The sequence below is a fragment of the Pavona decussata genome, unplaced genomic scaffold (genome assembly GCF_977016875.1).
Source record: "Pavona decussata unplaced genomic scaffold, jaPavDecu1.1 SCAFFOLD_140, whole genome shotgun sequence".
Taxonomy (NCBI): Eukaryota; Metazoa; Cnidaria; class Anthozoa; order Scleractinia; family Agariciidae; genus Pavona; species Pavona decussata.
Window position 1 is genome coordinate 1,788,697 of NW_028145553.1, and position 17,653 is coordinate 1,806,349.

The 17,653-nt window shown below is 41.3% G+C and overlaps 1 protein-coding gene across 2 annotated transcripts; it reads right to left on the reverse strand.

The window, feature by feature from the left end:
- Window positions 1–1,138: 1,138 nt before the first annotated feature.
- Window positions 1,139–16,560, reverse strand: LOC146466924 (uncharacterized). Of its 2 annotated transcripts, none has more exons than XM_085126410.1 (3): window positions 16,198–16,560; window positions 11,328–11,479; window positions 1,139–10,548 (listed from the first exon to the last, which is right to left on the reverse strand). In XM_085126410.1, exons 2-3 carry the CDS (start codon window positions 11,463–11,465, stop codon window positions 2,212–2,214), a joined length of 8,475 nt encoding a protein of 2,824 aa, XP_084982536.1. In that variant the 5' UTR covers window positions 11,466–11,479; window positions 16,198–16,560; the 3' UTR covers window positions 1,139–2,211. The 2 variants fall into 2 exon arrangements, with proteins under 2 accessions (XP_084982536.1, XP_084982535.1); XM_085126409.1 differs by having other exon boundaries at window positions 16,188–16,560.
- Between the last annotated feature and the right edge of the window lie 1,093 nt (window positions 16,561–17,653).

Below are 17,653 nucleotides of genomic sequence, written 5' to 3' on the forward strand. Positions count from 1 at the left end.
ATTAGCTACTGTTGAAAATTAGGTTTTACCACACGTTTAGTTTTTTGACGTTACTTGTTTCTGTAGGCCATCCAAGATGTCACTGTTCTGCTTCACGTAGCTCTGTTGATCTGTCTACTTTCTTGCGTATGATTCGCTAAGATAACAGGATGCCATTGTCGGTGTTAAAACCGACTGGAGATGGTTCCTACTCAGTATGTTCAAACTTATGTTGTCAAGATCCAACCGATAATCTGAACCGAACGAAAACAATTTGAGAACAGAACAATTCAAAGTGCAAATGATAAAGTTCGCTTTTCTCAAGCGCCAAATTCGTACTACAGTGAGTAAGTTAGTGCCACTGTAAGGGAGATCTCCCTGCGCTACCACTTATGAAGCCCCAAGGTGCGGAATTAATCGAATGCACCACCATCGTTAAAACACCCAACCTTGGTTTATACATGTTTTACGGATGGCCAAACGACTTCAACATCGGCGGTCCAATATGTAATATATCAAACACGAGGAAGAGTGGACCGAGTTTTTTTGACCAACTTCTCGGAGTTTGGAAATCGGATTAAAAACTATTTTGAGTCGTTGTTAGAGCTACTCAAACCATTAATGTACTTCTTGGAGAAATTCAAAGCATAATTCACCGAATTTTATGATAATTAGCATAACTATCCCCAAACCTCCTTCACGGCAGTGATTTCCTTTGTTTTCTCTTCGTGAATTAGAAATGAGTTTAGAATCTCATTTGACCACTTTGGATTGTGTTACGATGTGTACTGAGTGGACGTGTCGCCTCGGGAGCCTCTGTAAGCCGTCCACGGGCGAGGTTTATCTTGAGTCTTTGCCAGGCACGTTTATTTCAGGGAATGTTATACAGTATTCGTTCATTGAATGTTTATTCAGTATTGTTGGGCGTATTTGAACTGTCGTGTTGGATTCGTTTTGCCAGGCGTCTTGCATAACTTGCGTGGGAACTGGGAAGGTTCCCACCTTCATGCTCTTTGGCCAGCGGTTGGTTGCTAGAAAAAACTCTGGGAAAGTGCAATTGTTATAAAAAGACAATGCAAGCCGCTGCCTCCTGGCGACCAACCGCTGGCCAAACAGCCTGAGGACTCTGGGTACGAGACTGGGGACTTAAGACGTTCAATTAAACAAAATAAAACGTTTTATTTATTACTAAGTATCAACTCGGAGAATAAAGCTCTAAAATCTTATTAACATCATTTTCCTTGTCTTAAATATGTACATCCTTTGTAAATATCATGATGAACGAACGTGAACAATTCTCTGGTTAAAAAATATTACAACTTTGTGAAAGGACTAACGTAACATTTTCGAAATGGCGTCTTTTGCTTTGAATGAAATTGATACAATTAGCGAATTTCTTGACCTTAAACATATTTTGCCCGTGTAGAGCGTCAAGCTATGGAGACTTGTAAGAAAACGGACTGCACATAAATACAATTCAAATAACTAAAGTTAACGCGGGACCTCCGGGACGATATGTTTCTCTACGGTGGTTTTCAATTGAGTGCAGAAAGTTGTTCGCTTTCGCTTTGGTTTTCATTTACTGCACTCTGTGGTTGGTAATACAGAAGAAAAAACAAGTAATTGCGCAAGTAATCGTCACATCTTCAGTCGTCTCTTCGAGCAACTGGCGTCTGCTACGCGGATTTGTTTCCAGATAGTAACAGGTTGCTTCCCAGCGTCGCTCCATTTCTGTGATTGGCCAAAGTAACTACTTTTGGTCTTGGACAAAGTCTTTTAATGCTTGGGAACGTTCCTTAATTACCGCTATCTGCGTTCTCATATAAAGGGTGACGTAGCCTGTGATGTCTTTCTTGAATAAGCGCGATGACTATAGCCTTGTTCTGTCATTGAACATAAATAACCTAACATTTTCTCAAATAAAACAGGCATGCGAGACAAATATGAAATATCTCTAATCCAAACGTTTCTGTGAACTTAATAAACGACGTTTTTTTACCAACGAGACGATAATATGGCATTTTACAGGTCGAGGCACTTCATGAAGATGGTATGAACTCTCATATTACTGTGTACATGTGAGGTAATATGGAGGTTAATAAATCGGAGTATTTCTCAGGACACGAACGACGTCGTATCTCATGACGGGAATATGGAATTGTAGATATTGAAACACTAAGATAACAATCAACGCTATATTTTAGCCGATAAGAGGGAGGATGAATATGGAGTTTATAAATCGAAACGCTTCTCAGACGGAGATAAATCCCGTATTTTGGCCACTTCTTCAGATGATCTCACCATATGACGGTCCACATACTCATCAACGTTCAGTAGATACACTCCAGAGATACGCTCATTCCGAAGCGAACGACGCCGCGCATTAGCGATCATCCTTCCTGAGATGACCGGTTCTGACCGCACCGAAGATGGCGAGTCGATACCGCTCTCCTTAGACGGATGTTTATGTAAAGGAAACAAGGAATCCACCGCATACTGCGAGGAGCGGGAACCTCGAGCTTTGAGTCCAAGGTCCTGTTCGCGAAGAATTTGACGCGAAGGTGCATCTTTTGGAAGTGATGCGACTTCAGTTGATATTCGCGAGATGTCTGCAAGACTGTGCTGTGGGCGTTCATCCATACTATTAGCTGTAGAAGTACGCGGATGATTAGCGTTGGGATGCGTGTAATCGAAGCTTAATTTACGGAGCCAGTCCAAGTCAACTTTTGAGCTATATTGCGTTGACGGTGTTTTATCCAACGTGGTCATTTTGCTCTTTACAATTTCCTCATTGTAGGGTCCGCCACCTGCAGTTTTTCTTTGAGGGTTCGCCCGCTTTCCTACATCCGTGGAGACATTAGCTGAATGCATCACACCGCTCACTGATATCTGCTTCAATTCCTGCTCCAACTTACGTTCCCAGTCTTCTTCAAAGTTCTCAAAACCTTCTATGGACTGTGTGCCATAAAGTTCAAGATCAGAATCATCGTTATCCAGTCCAATTTCCCAAGAACTTGAGTCGTTTGCAATACCAAAATCGATATCGGAATCGTCCGAACTTAAGTCTAACCTAGGAACTTGGACCTCTGCGCGCTTCGTTTTAGTTGGCTCTTTGCTCTTGCTCGATGAACGCTTGGAGTTTCTGTAGGACCACAGTTCACTGGCACCAGATGCAACTGGTCGATCTTGAGCGTGTTTTCTACCGCGTAAAGAAAAGTCACCGTACTGTTTGTAAGTCACTGGATTCTTGGTCTGGCTGTAAGACTCAGGAACGTATCCTTTTATGTCGATGCTTTTTTGAGATTCCTTCTTGTAAGGTTCTACTTGTTTTGCAGGGTGACTTGTCAGTGGTAATCGCGCATTTGGTCTGGCATCTCCAAACGTCTTTAGTTCCGTTGGTCTTGGGGAAGGCTCCCGCAGTAGAATGTTTTCAACTTCATCTCGTCTCTTGCTTTCGTCCAAGATCTCTTTCTCTCTCTTCAGCTGGATCTCCTTTTCTTTCAAACTTCCAATCCATTTTCTTTCCAGATCTCTTCTTTGACTGAAAAGTTCGCTCTCCAACTTATCTTTCTCTTTCATCTCTCTTTCGAGGATCTGCTTCTCCTTAGAATGCTTTTCCAGAGCGAGCTTCTCGCGCCCAATTCTTGCATTCAGGTCTTCCACCTGTTGTCGCTTCAAAGCCAACAACTCCTTTTCTCGCCTGAGATTCTCCTCAATGATAGTCTCGTAACACTTTGACCTTGCACAGTCAGAGCTGCTACTGTTCGGCGTACTATTAATTCCAGCAAGTTGCCTGGAGATTTTTTCTTCCACTGCTTTGTGCTTGTCTCTTAGCTGCCAGAGCCGTTGCACCAGCACTCGACGTTGCTGTTCCAGATGATCCAGTTGGCTGTTAAGCATGTCTTGCAGCCTTCTATCAGTGAACTCGGTTGAAGCCATCATCCTTTTGATTTCAGTAATCATGTTCTCAGTCTCTTGAACATGGTTTTTGATATCCTCCTCTTGTTTCAGTTTGTTCTCCCTCAGTTCTTGCAGCATTTCGACCATGCCATCCCTATTGAGTTGTTTCTCTGGGGACAACGAAACTGACACGACACTGGTGTTCTTCAGCGACGTCTTGCTAGCGTCCCCAAGCACTCCGAACTTTGTCTTGAGGTCTAGGATTTCTTGTCTCAATTTTAGTTCGAGAGTGTTTTTCTCCTTCATCAACTGCTCCATTAGTTTGATGAGTTGTAATACATGCGACCCTTCGTTGAATGTTGCTGACTCGCCAACACCATTTGCAAAAGGCGATCCATTTATAAGATTCTTTAGGTTTTCATTTTCCCTCTTGAGTCTTTCGTTTTCCATTCGCAGCTGCTCAATAGTCTTTTGACCTGCAGCGGTGTACGTACCTCGGGATTTCTCAATTTCTTCGCGCAGTTTTCGGTAGAGTTCGGAATTCTCCCGACGAAGTTTCGACAGTTCTTCGTTTGTCTTTTTCAGACCTTTTTGTTGATTGAGTGCATCATTCCTGCATGTGTCGATGCGATCAAGAAGACTTCTGACATCCCTCTGAAGGCCTTTTATCTCTTGATCTTTCTGTTTTATGAGTTCTTGATATTCGAGAATCTGTGTCTTGTATTGTTGCCCCAGCTTTCTCTTAAATTCTTCCATTTCGTCTTGCTTTTCGCGCAAAAGACGCTGAAATTTGTGGTCAAATTCTGCCCTTAGCGTCCCGATGTCTTGCATATGTTCCTCGGTCAGCATTTTAGACGCATTCTCTTGCTTCAACAAGTCTTCAAGTTTCTCCATAAGTTTGTTTAATTCTTCAGAGTGTTTCTTATTGATGCGATCCTCCCGCTGTTTATTTTGTCGTTCGAGTTCGCTCTTTGTAAACTCCATTTCCTGTTGGTGTGCTTCGATGGTTCGACTCATCTCTTCTTTTAGACTTTGAACTTGGTCGGTGAGCGCGTTGTTTTCAACTTTTAAAGAAGCCAACATGACCTCGTAACCAAGCTTCATGCTATCTGTTTCTTCGCTCGTTTCAAACGTCTCTCTTTCGGCTGACAACGTTTCAACTCGCGATGATAACTGAACCACTTCGACACCCATCTGTTCCTTTAAACTTTCGCACTCTTGAATTTTGTCTTGCAGTTGTTCTTGGAGGTTCTTTATTTCCGCTTCGTGCTGGCTTGTATGTTTTTCCTTTAGCATGCCCAGTTCGAGTTGAGATTCTTCCAATTGGAATTTTAATTCCCCTATCTCTGTTTGGTTTTCTTCCTTCGTCGTTTCCAGCTCATGAATTCGGTCTTGCATAGTCTCATTTAGAAGCTCAATTTGCTTCTTGTGTTCACTTTCCAGAGATTCTCTCTGGGTCCGTAGTTCTTTGTCGTGCTGGCTTTGAAGATCCGCTTGGAAAGCGGTTTCGAAAGTAAGCTGGTCCTTCAGCGTTTCTATCTCCTTTTCGTACTCGTCCTGGATCTGTTCTTTCTCCTGCCTGACAGATGCGACTTCTTGGACAGCATTCTTCAGTTCTGTTTGATGCGCTTCCAACAATCTTGATTCTAGTTCGGTTAAATCCATCTTGTATTTCTCGAGCAGCGATTGCTTTTCGGTCTTTACCTCGTCAAGTTCTTTATTAGCGTTATTCACTTTCACTTCCAAGTTAATTTTCTCGTTTTCAAAGTCAGTTTCAAGCAATTCTATTTGGGCCTCGTGTTTGGTTGCTTGCTCCGTCATGAGGACCTCGTGTTCTTCATCTTTCAGCTGATTTAACTGTTCAAGATTTTCAACCATACCTTTCAAAGATTCCACTTCTGCTTCAATTTCTTCGCGACTGACACGGTGCTCCTCCTCCATTTTGGCAAAGATGTTTTCGTAATTCTTCTTCAACTGCTCTTTGTTTTCTTCGTATTCTTGCTTTAGGTCGTTGCGGATGCGTTCTAAACTGTGAACATATTCCGAACTCTGGTTTTCCATCAGAGCTCGCATTTCCTTCTCCAGTCTGGATGCCTTCTCTATTTCTTGGTCGAGCTTGTTGGTAACTTCACTGATCGTTTCCTCGTGTGCTGTTATGGTACTCTGCTTTTCTTGTACAGTGTCACCCAATTCTTGCACTTTTGTGATGTGTTTGTTCAGCTCCTTCTTATGCTCTTCAAGCATTTGTTTGATGACAGCACCTTCACCCTTCTCAGTCTGCAACTCCTCTTCTAATACTTTCCTCTTTGCCTCAAACTCATCTACAAGTTTTTGTTTCTCGGAATATACTTCTTCAATCCTCACTCTCTCACTACCTAATTCTTCTAACAAATCAGCAATTCTCTGTTGCAAGGCTTCCTTTGATTCGGCTTCATCAAGCGATCTCTCGAGACTGTGAAGAGACGAACCGTGTTCTTCGATCAACCGTTTATTTTCATCTCGAAGCTCTGCTACCTCTTTTTGCAACTCGTCCTGTTTGACAGCAAACTTCTGACTGGATTCCTTGAAGTTTTCCTCCGCGTTAATGGCCCTTTCGGATGCCTCTTCCAATTCACTGACAAGACCTTCAATTTTTTCGTCGTACATGTGAACGACTGCTTGCTTTGCAGCATCGAGGTGTTTCACCATCGTTTGCAACTTATCGTTCTCACCAGACGCATCATTTAACTGCTGTTTGAGGGCTTCCTTTTCGCTTTCCATAGATAGAACGTTTTCTTTGTAATCTTTTTCACTTTCTTCGAGTTGAGCAAATAACTGTTGGATTTGTTCGTCTGATTTCTTCAGCTTTTCGCTATAAGTCTCAACTAGTTTGTTGATGTCTAATTCACTTTTATCTTCGACCTTCTTCAGTTCTTCCGTCAACCTGACTGTCTCTTGTCTTGCGGTGCTAAGCTCAATTTCCAAGGACTCCATCTTCTCTTTGTACTCTTTAAGAGACTGTTCTCTTTCTGTCTCATTCTCATTATCCGTTCTGTCTTTCTCCCCTTTCCTGATTGCCATAGTAGATATCTTTTCTTCAAGAATGCCTACTTTCTCTTCATATTCTGCTACAACGCGTTCCAGTTTAGTTGCGTGCTCTTTGGCCAACTGTTCTTCCATCCCAGCAAATCGTTCTTCGATTTCCTTCAACCGGTCAATTTCCTCTGTAAGCACATCGCTTTCTTCTTGCGAGGAGCTCAACTTTCTACTCAGCTCCTTATTTAAGTTCACCAGGTCATTTATTCTTGTTTTATCGGAAACGAGTTCCTCGTACAGCGCTCTAAGCTTCCCTTCGTATTCGTCTTTGAGTCTTTGCCTCTTTGCAGCCGAGTCCTTTGTAAGTTGCTCTCGTTTCTTCGCGATCTGTTCTTCGAGTTCCACCTTCAAAGTCTCCAGCTCTTTCTCGTGTTGACTCAAAAGAACACCAAACTTGTTGTGGCCCTCGTCTTCCAGTTCCTCTATTGTGCTCTTCTGCTCTTCGTTGAATAATCTCAGAGCCTCGATCTCTTCTTGGTACCTCCGTCTCTCCTCTTCAAAGTCAGAAGTATTTTGAGTGGTGCGGAGCAGTTCAATTTCTTTTTGAAGCGCAGCAATTTCTTGAGATGAACCAGAATTTTTGTCTTGAAGTTCCTTTACCTCCGCCGTTAGGGAGTCCATCTTCTCTTTCATTTTAGAAACCTCAGACTCGTAGTTTTCTTTCTCTCTCTCTAGCTTTCGGAGCTGCTCTACTTCGGCGCTTAAATTTCTCAAGATATTTAATTCTGACATTAGGCTTTCCACGTCAGTTGCATGCTGTTCGTCGGTCACTTTCTTCGTTTGTTCAAGACGCTCTAACTTTTCTTCTGAAGCTTTCAGCTCTTGCTCGAGATTCTGAATGCGTTCTTCTAAACGGTACTTTTCCTCAATGAATAACTCCTGGTCTCTTTCACGACGTTCTGACGATCCCTTCTGCAGCATAGAAATTTCCATTGTGTGCTCATCTTTGGCTTTTCTAGAAGCCAGTTCTAGATCTAAATGCTTCGTCTGAAGCTCCTCAAGCTCGGTCCGTAATTTGTTTAATTCGTTCTCAAACGTTTCTCGTTCTTTAATCGCACAGAGCAGCTGTTCATCTCTCGCTTGACCGTCGACACTTTTCTCTTCGAGTCTGGACCTCAATTTCTCCATCTCTTCGCTGTGTTTGTTATCAGAAGCGCGCTTCGCCTCCTGCAACTCGTAGCAATTGTTCTGAGAATCCTCCAAGTCTTTCTCCAGATCAGTGATCTTGGCTTTCAAGTTTTCCAGTTCTTCAGCGTACTTATTGTCCATCTCTTGTTTCTGCTCCAGTTCTGCGTATGCGTTCTTCGCCGATTCCAAGTCTTGTGTAAGTTCTGAGATAGTCTTTGACAGCTTCTGTTTCTCATCTTCAAGATTCTCCATTTCGGCCTTTCTTGACTGTTCCTCAGCTGTCAGTGTACTTATAGTTGACTTCAAGTCATTTATCTCGGATTCATACTTCTCTAAAAGCGTCTTTTTCTCCTCCTCAAGGCCCGCAGCTTTCTTGATGTAAACGTTGACTTCTTCTTGAAGAGTTTTGATTTCCCCTTCTTCCATGTCGTCATACTTTTTCTTCAAATTTGCAAGTTGTGCTTCGTAGTTTTCCATCAAGGACTTTTTCCCATCTTGCAACTCCTGAAGCTTGTTCTTATACAGTTCAAGTTCACTTTTGAGAGTAGATAAATTCTCTTCTTCTGAATTTTTATCAGCCTTGTACCGGTCTTCAACTTCACTCATCTTGTTCTTCAACTCCGAGAGATTGCGTTCGTACTTGTCGGACAGCGATTTATTTTCCTTTTCCAGTTCCAAACACTTATCCTTGTAAGGCTGAAGCTCTTCTTTCACTTCGGAAAGTTGTCTCTCGAACTGCTCTTTCTGTTGCGCTTCAAACTGCATCTTCTCCTGCATGAGGACTTCCCTGCTCCGTTGCTGTACCTCATCCATTTGAACCATGATGTCAGACACTTGCCTTTCATATTTGTCTTTAAGAGTTCTGTTGCTTTCTTCCAACTCGGATCGCGTCTTAAAAACGTCTTCCTCGTACTGGTTTCTCCAGTGCTGTTCAACTTTGTTGAGCTTTTCGTTCAACTCGCTCTGATATCTCTCCTTCAATTCGTTGCCCTTCTTTTCTACTAAAGCCTTGCACTGTCGTCTCATTTCCTCCTCGATTAATTTCAACTCCTGCTCCTTTTCAGCCTTAAAAGCTTGGACCTGCGCCTCAACCGCGTCCATTTGACGCTGGTATTCAACAACTTTGTCTTTCTCTGCCCGCAGTTCTTGCTCCAAACTTTCGACTTTGGAGCGGCACTCCTCCTTTATAATAACCACCTGCTGCTCCGTGGTGTCTTGTTGCATGACTGATCTTCGGCGTTCCTCCGAAGCTTCTCGCAGTCTTCCCAAGAGTTCGGCCACCTCTTGGGAGTGACTCTCCCTAATAGTTTGAATATGATCCTCCATATCAGCGGTGACTTGGTCCAGGTCATTTTGGTGTTGACTCTTGAGCTGACGCTGCAGGGCTGCAATCTTCTCCTCGTACTCGTTCTTCTGCCGCTCTAACTGCTGCTCCCACTCTTCCTCCATCTTGCTCAGACTGTCATCCAATTCTCCTTGGTACTCCTCGCTGAGTCTCTTTGCAACCTGCTCCATCTGCTGCTGATAGTGCGTGTGAAGCTCACCTCTAAGCTCTTCTATGCCAGACGTGTCACTCTTTTCGTCATGGCTCATCACAATAACCGACTTGACGTTCACGGTACCGTTTTCTCGAGGAGTGCCATTTTCAACCTCGCCATTATCCATTGCAGCATTTTCATTGTTGTGGCTTTTTGCAAAGTTCATCTTTTCCTGACGCAGCATTTCTCTGAGCTCCTCATTTTCAGAGTTGGATTTTTCCAATTTAGTAATCAAGTCGTCGAGCTCCACTTGATGTTGGTGCGTGAGGCGATCTTTCACCGCCATGATCTCAACCCGATACTTAGTCCGCTCCTGTTCTAGAAGACTATCTATGTCGTTGTCAAGATTGCCATCCGTGGTATCTTTACTTTCTTCCAGCTTTTTCTGTTGCGCACGTTTATTGCGAGACTCACTGTTGCTCGAGCCATCACTGTAAGACTCCGCTCCAGTACTCTCCTCGCTGTTCTCAATCCGAGCTCTCAGGTCCTCAAGTTCCTTCTCGTATTGGCTTCTAACCTCGTTGAGTCGTTCCTCCACCAGTTTCTCAAAATCATTTTCGCTACTTCCCAACTGAATACGAAGAATTTCAACCTCTTCCTCGTGTTTATCAAGCTCGTTTTCCAGCTCCAACTGTGCTTCAAGCAGCTTCTTTTGCAGGTTCGCGATGTGGAAATTCTTGTCTTCAATCGTGAACCGTAACTTTTGAATCTCCTTTTCGAACTCTGCCTTTAGTTTTGGAATCGAAGAACCGTCGGCAGGTTCTTGATCTCCCAAGGTTTTATTCAAGTGTTCGGAGAAACTTGATGACAACACAACAAGTTCCTGGGCATGTTCGGCGTTCAGTTGCTCCTTCTCTTTAATCAACTCCTCGATTTGTGTTTCTAGTGCTTGGACGTCTTGTCTAAGGGTGTCTCTCTCTTCAACTACCTAAAAGAACACGAACGATTGGTAAATGTAGCGTAAATCAATGCTTTATCAAAATCGTACTAGCATAAATGATAATACGCATTTTTATAGGATTACGAAGCAGGGTTTGAAGCAGACAGTGGTTATTGGCGATCAACGCCTGAAAAGGTTTAGAAATACAGTGTATAGTCCAGTTTGACCTGAAGAAATATCAAATTCTTTAAATTGTTATTGATTGAACATTTTTTCCTCAAACGAAAATAACAGTTCGTGATCTGTTGCCGCAAAATGCGTAACTCAGAGCGCGTCACAATACTTTGATCTAAATGTAGTGAACCTTTATATCATGAAACTTAATTTAAAACTTAATAATCTGTGAGACGTTAAAGAACCCATGGCACTGTTCGAAAAGGGTAGGGCGTGGAGTTCCCAGTGTCATGGTCTATCTGATTAGAGCCGTCATTGGTTTGGGTGGGCGAGGTGAGATCATACATGGGCTGAGGCGGCAGCCAGAGGCGCCTTCTATGTGCCAACGTCCAATCTCTGCAAGAGAGGAAAAGTGGCTCCCGTATTATCATTATCATTACCATTATCATCAATTTGGGTCTGAGCTACATTTTAGTTTGAGTTTCAATGTAAACTGACCAATGGACAACTGCACCCCATTAAGTTACCTTTGAGAGGCTTCTTGTGCTTGGCTTTGAACTAAAAAATCGCGTTGTATTCAATTAACTCTGACCCATACACAAATATTACAGCCAGATTTTATTTACATATACATGAGCGTTTTTGCCAAGTACCTTTTGAAATCCTCTGAGTTTCAATTTTAGTTTTGAAATCTTTTTCTCCATGTGACCCTGCCCAGTGGAACTAGAGGATTCCACCCCTGATTGATCCTCTTCTGTAGAAATCAATCCCCCACTGTCACTGTCATCCATTTTGGGTCAGACAACTGATGGCAACCGGGAAAATAGGAGAACAAGCTGTGGTTAGTAACATAGTACTTGAATCTACCTTAATCAACAACGCGATGTCCTGTGTGGTTGATGAATTGCAGTTCAAAGACATTACAGAGTGTTCGACTGAGAACTGATGGTGCAATGCACTCGTCAGAATTGCGTTGCAAGTTGCAGAAGACACGTGACATGCTGCAACGTATCGCAAAGTTACGAAAAGTGAAATTTTTGTCTACTTCCTGCAACTAGCAAAGCAAGTTTTCGTTGCGACACAAGTTACGACGAGGGGATATTACAAGTCCAATATTGCACACAACTTGTCTTGCAACAGCATTCCATTGCAATGGGGATGGTCATGAAATTCCACTGAGGACCGGTTCAAACAGGATTTTCATAAAAGTGGTCGTCAACGAGAGATTCCAAAAACATTTCTCAACTAAGAATTTGTTCTTCATTAAGTTAGACACTTGACAAGACTGCTTGCTCGGAAAGTTTAGCTGCTTGTGTCCATGAATAGAGTTTCATCTGGTCACCTCCCAAAATATTGCTTCATGTTACCTCTTGTGCCTGGTATGGAGGCTATTAACCTGGCCCAAGTTGTTCAAAGAGCGCATAACTCTATCCAGAGGGTAATATGTATTCCGACTTATCCGCTCTTTGAACAACTGGGGGCCCTGCACTAAATTTCCAGTTCCAGAAGCAATATTTTGTGGGAGGGAGGGGGGGAGGGGGTATACTAGTCTATCACAACGTTACCACTCAGCATTTTGTTAAGTCCACTTTGCCAATACCCGTTTTTATACACCCCGGTGGAGAGTGACAGTGAGGTATAAAGTACCTTAAGCTGAAAGACTTTATCTCTACCCAAGGGAATAGTTGGATAACAAGGAACCACTAGGAAACTTAACTAAAATGCTGGGGATTACTTAGTGTCATGGTAGTGTTCCTAATTGAGGGGGCTTGCTGCAAGAGAGCATAAAGAAATGATTTGGCCTTGAAATTCAAATTGGTACAAGCTATATTTCAGCTTGCAGACTGTTAATTAGAAATTCATTAAAGGACTTCACTTCACATATCATCCAGTGAGTGTATTCCAAAATGGGCTGATTTGGAGTAATTTGGTTTTCAGGGTCAAATCATGCACTTACGACTCTGTTACACCAAGCTCTTAGATAAATAATTATTAGATCATGCCATAGAAACCCAAATTTCCCTTGGGATAATGGAAATTTTTGGGTGAATAGCTTTAGGAGAGAGAGATTGTCAATGATGAATATGGTAATTATCAGCATACTTCAAGTCCAATCGTGTACGTGTACTTCCCACAGGTTACAATTTTACGAGAGAAAATAAGGCACTGCTTCTCAGTCCACTCAGATGGAGTAACACAGACATCAAACTGCATGCTATCAGACAATTGTGAGGTTTGTGTGAGGGGGGGGGGGGGGGGAAGGGGTTGTGCTCTCCTTTAGATCCACCACTGAATGAATCTAGATGGACTACACTTAAAAGGGGTGGGGTGGGTGGCACAGTTCAAGGTGGTGGGAATAGAATGATTCAAAATGGAAACAATTTCAGCTACTTGGGACTTATTTTCTTTACATAAATGGTAAGGGTACTGGGACACTGGATCTTGGGTGCCCTTTGCAGTGTTTTAGATAAGGAAGGGCTCTCTGAGATCAAATCCTCCAAGAAAGCAGGCTTGTTGGCCTGACAGTAAATGGTACACTTAAGGACATTTGGACAGAGCCACACCTATTGATCACTGAAAATAATTCATTGACACCCTGGCTTGGAAAGTTATCTAGACAACTGCCTATGCTGGATGTTCAGTTGAGCGCTTATTAGGTAACGATAGCCTTGACCATCAGAAGAGGTTGTAGTGTCAGGCCACTGTACTTTACTTGTGACTACATACTGTTAGCTATCAGTCATGTAGAAATAAAAAATGCTTCACAATTTGAGATCCATCATCATAATCTCAATCATGCAATACAGACACTTGAAATAGTTGGCATTGATAATATTAATTAAACTATTTTACACCAAATTATGTGGCTTACAAAAATAAATCTTGGCAGTTGCTTTCTAGAATTTACACAAGATTAATTCTCTAAGCTGGTCTTTGTTCAGATCGATGTTCATGTGCTTCTGTTGAGCCAAACTCTTTTGTAACTTCGTTTGACAGCGGTGCAGATGGAGCACAAGAATGATCGTATACCTGCCAACTCTAACGCATTATGCGTGAGCCTCGCGCTTGCTGACTGAAGACATCGATTTCACGCATCAAGGACAATTTCTCACGCTTGACTCTCAAATCCGGATGAGTTGTTCTAAAAAATTTCATTTTATCTCAGATTTGGTATGTATTATTTCTTTGCTCCTAATATAACAATCACAAAAGCTTTCAAATGTCTACCATCCATTTCGTAAGTGTTCAAAGGTCGTCGGAATATCGTCGGAATTTACGGCAATGTTCGGAAGTATTCGGAAAATGGTCGGAAATCTTCGGAAGTGGCTCGGACGTTTTCGGAAATCCCAGTCATGATGAGACAGAAATCTCACGCGTTTGACTCAGAAAAAGTTGGCAGGTATATGATCGAGGAAATCTTGCTGATATCTTCGCCAATAATTTTATGCTCTGAACGATTGTCAACAGTTGGTCATTTTCACTATGGTGTCCATCACTTTTTTATTTTCACATGGTAATTACAACTACTCAGGCAGATCCAGACCGATTTCCACCATTTTATGAAAAACAGTCAGATTTTCGACAATATATGGATATTTCAACAATAAAAGAAAATTCCCAGGTTTAAGTATGGAATGCCTGTATGACGAGAGCAACTAGGAAATCCCAAAAATGGAACAAAAATACTGGCTACGTGCAACGTCACGTGGATTGACTGTTAATGTATTTTTGTTGCATATATATTCCAATTGTTTTTCTTAATCTCTAAATTTACAACTGACAATGATGTGAGCCACAGGGAAATATATATTGCATTAAAAATGCCGTTTTATTTATAAAAAAATGTTTCAAATAGATCCAACGAGAATTCATAACACCAGTTAGTTTGTAATAATTTATAAGAAGGTCTTTATTCCTTGAATTTGCATTAATTGGAATCGGTTTACTGTGAAATGAGATCTCCGTAATCAAGCATTAGATTTGATTTCCATCTTTAAAACTCTGAAACATAACAGAATATACATTGTCTAGTCAGATGATCCACGCGACGTGATCGACTTTCAAATCGCAAATTTTGACCTGCTAAGCTTATGACTAAGCAAAGATCAAGAGTTATCACTAATTTATAATGTATACAAATATGACATTTTAAGGAGACCAATATAACGAATATTAAAACCTTTTTCTCTCGAAATATTACGCTAATAATTAGAAACCTTCTGCTGCGAAGCTAGAAATAAGGTATGTCTACTTCACACTGGTATTAAATTTTAATGATGTGTTCGACATTTTAGATGACTTTTTAGAAGACGTTTACAAATCCTTGAACGAAACCCTTGGATACGCTCCTTAAGCAAAACGTTTTTCAAGTATAAACAAAAATCTCATATCAAAATTTCAGCATGCACGCAGATTTGGAAGTTCTCGTCTATTAATGTATTGACAATGCAAAATCGTTTTTAATACACTCAATATAATTACACCTGCCTCGTGAAAGAACTGCTAACTTGGATAAGGATAGCGAGCAATAATGTATTCTTCCTTAGTTCAAAATATAAATTGTTTATCGCGAAGTTCCGATATTAAAATTAGCGCTTGAAAACGTCATGTAATTAATAAAAATTTTTCCTTGTCGGCTCCGCGTATGTCATTGATTTTGCGAAGAAAAATATATTTTAGTAGCGTATATTCACAACGTCAATAAATTTGTATGTTGCTACATGAATGCAGGATTAAATATTTGCGGTTACTTGAAAAGACAAATTTTTGGCTCGGCTAAAATAATTCGAAGAGCGCTATCGTTCGCGAAACTCGGCTTGTTAAAAGAAAATGTAAAAGTCCCTGTGGGATTTCATTAGCTGATTGTAATTGCCAACTGACAATCGTGAACAACGAGTGCCAATGTCTTCGCCAGTCAAAACAGTACATATAAATATGAGAACAACATTTGACATATATAGCGCGAATCTTTGTCGATCCAAGTTTTCGGGTAATGAGACATAGATATACAAAATTTGCGTTCAGATAAATATTTGATAAATTCGAAGTAGCTACTCTAAATTGAAATTCTACTGAGTGAGATCTCTAAGCTTGTGAAGTCGGACGGACGGAAGTTGAACGTGTGAAACCGAATACGAAAATCGACCATTATGTAGAGGTGCCAATTTCACGAGGACTACTTGGTATGGTTGGTCTGTATATATGCATGACAACAAAACATTGCATTTTGACCAATTAAACTATCCTAGACACATCAGCCGACATAAAAACGCTCGCAATTGTACTTTTGGAGGAAAGATCACAACGCATCGTCTATCTAAACATCGAGATTAAAGTATGAAACGAAGCATTGGGCATTTGAACAAAATAATTGGCCGGTGATATTGGACGCAGACGGATTCCGAACGCAGTATATGTCCTGGCCTATCGAAAATAAACTAAAATCTTTCAACGTTCCCAAATTCTACAGCTTGTTAGTTTCACTGTTGAAATGTAAACAATGAACATTTAACCCGTTCTTACCTTCAGTTCCCGGCTTATTCACCTTTGTGTTGCTTCCCTAATCCTGTTTTGAGTCGAGCCGCGGCGACACCGGTTTGTCTTGGGTAGAAAATGTTACGGAAAGATACAAGCAATCTGGCGCGCTATTTTCGAAAGCCAAATAGTTTACCTTGCCAAAGGTCGAATTACGTTAGAGATACTTCACTCATGGCCAAGGGATTGATCTCCAAATTGGAGTGATGTAAACTTGTTGAAATCCGCTTAATTCTAGCGTCGCCAATGAATATCAATCGAACAAGTGATGTAACGCTCTAGAATCACAGAGGTGGAAAATTCTACCCACGCACACTATGCCACGAGCGCTCGCTTTATACAGAACGGACGGTCACGAATTGAAATGCACGCTGGCCGCTGCGAATGTTGTGATCATGTATTCACGAGTCAATTAAGATTGACCAATCAAAACGTCGCCTTCCGACACCCTGCGAAAAGCCCTCTATTGTCTATGAAGTGAATACCCCAGGTTCATTTGCATGCTGTCGTTTTGACTGAAAAGAGAGCATCACTAGAATCAAACAGTTTTGACAAGGACGCTCTTGAGTTCCATTTTAGAATTGACTGCGTAGAAATAATGTCAACATTTCAAATTCTTGAAGAGCATAGGAGAGAGCGCAACCCTTATCTTATAACCTGTACACTGTTCCGTTCAATCGATGAAAAAGCAAATTACCGTAATTCTTCTCTTTGCAGACTTTTTCTGGCGATCACGTTCCAAGTCAAGAACAATATTTGCAGAAAGAAAGATTCACAGCTTAAACGGGTGGCTTGTTAATTGTTTGTTAGTACCACAATAAATTCCAACTGAACAAACCCCAGAAAAAAAGCTTTTCTTTTCTTTTTTTCTTAGCTAGTGTACCCTGTTGAAGGTTAGTTTTGTCTAACCGAAATGTTAAGCAGTGTTGTTAAAATACTAGGTAGCTGTTGGATCAACCTTGTAACTTTCAAGTCCTTTTTTTTCACAGAAAACAGAAAACAAGGTTTAATTAAATCGTTCGAAGAATTCTGTTGTTTTGCTCCATGGAGTCACGCAAGAATAATAAATTGCATCTTAAAGGGCTTACTCGGCCAGCCTAATTAACAAACAAAATTACGTCAAAAAAGCTTTTGTGTGTACTCAAGCTTCTGAGCTGGTGCCGAGGGCGTCATATTTCACTGATGGTTTAAGGGCGCTGTCAGACGACAGCGTCAAAACTGCATTGATCTCATTTCGACTTCAAACATGAAAGAAACTAAAGGATAGTAACCGATAATATATCATTCTATATCATTCTCCTTTAAATAGTGCAGAGAAATTTTCAGATCAGAGAAATGGGTATGGATTCTACATCAAATTAATTGATCAATTAATTAATTAATTAATTTACTCTTATTACGACTGACCCAGTCCTGCTGTTATCATTTTATGTATAAGAATAAA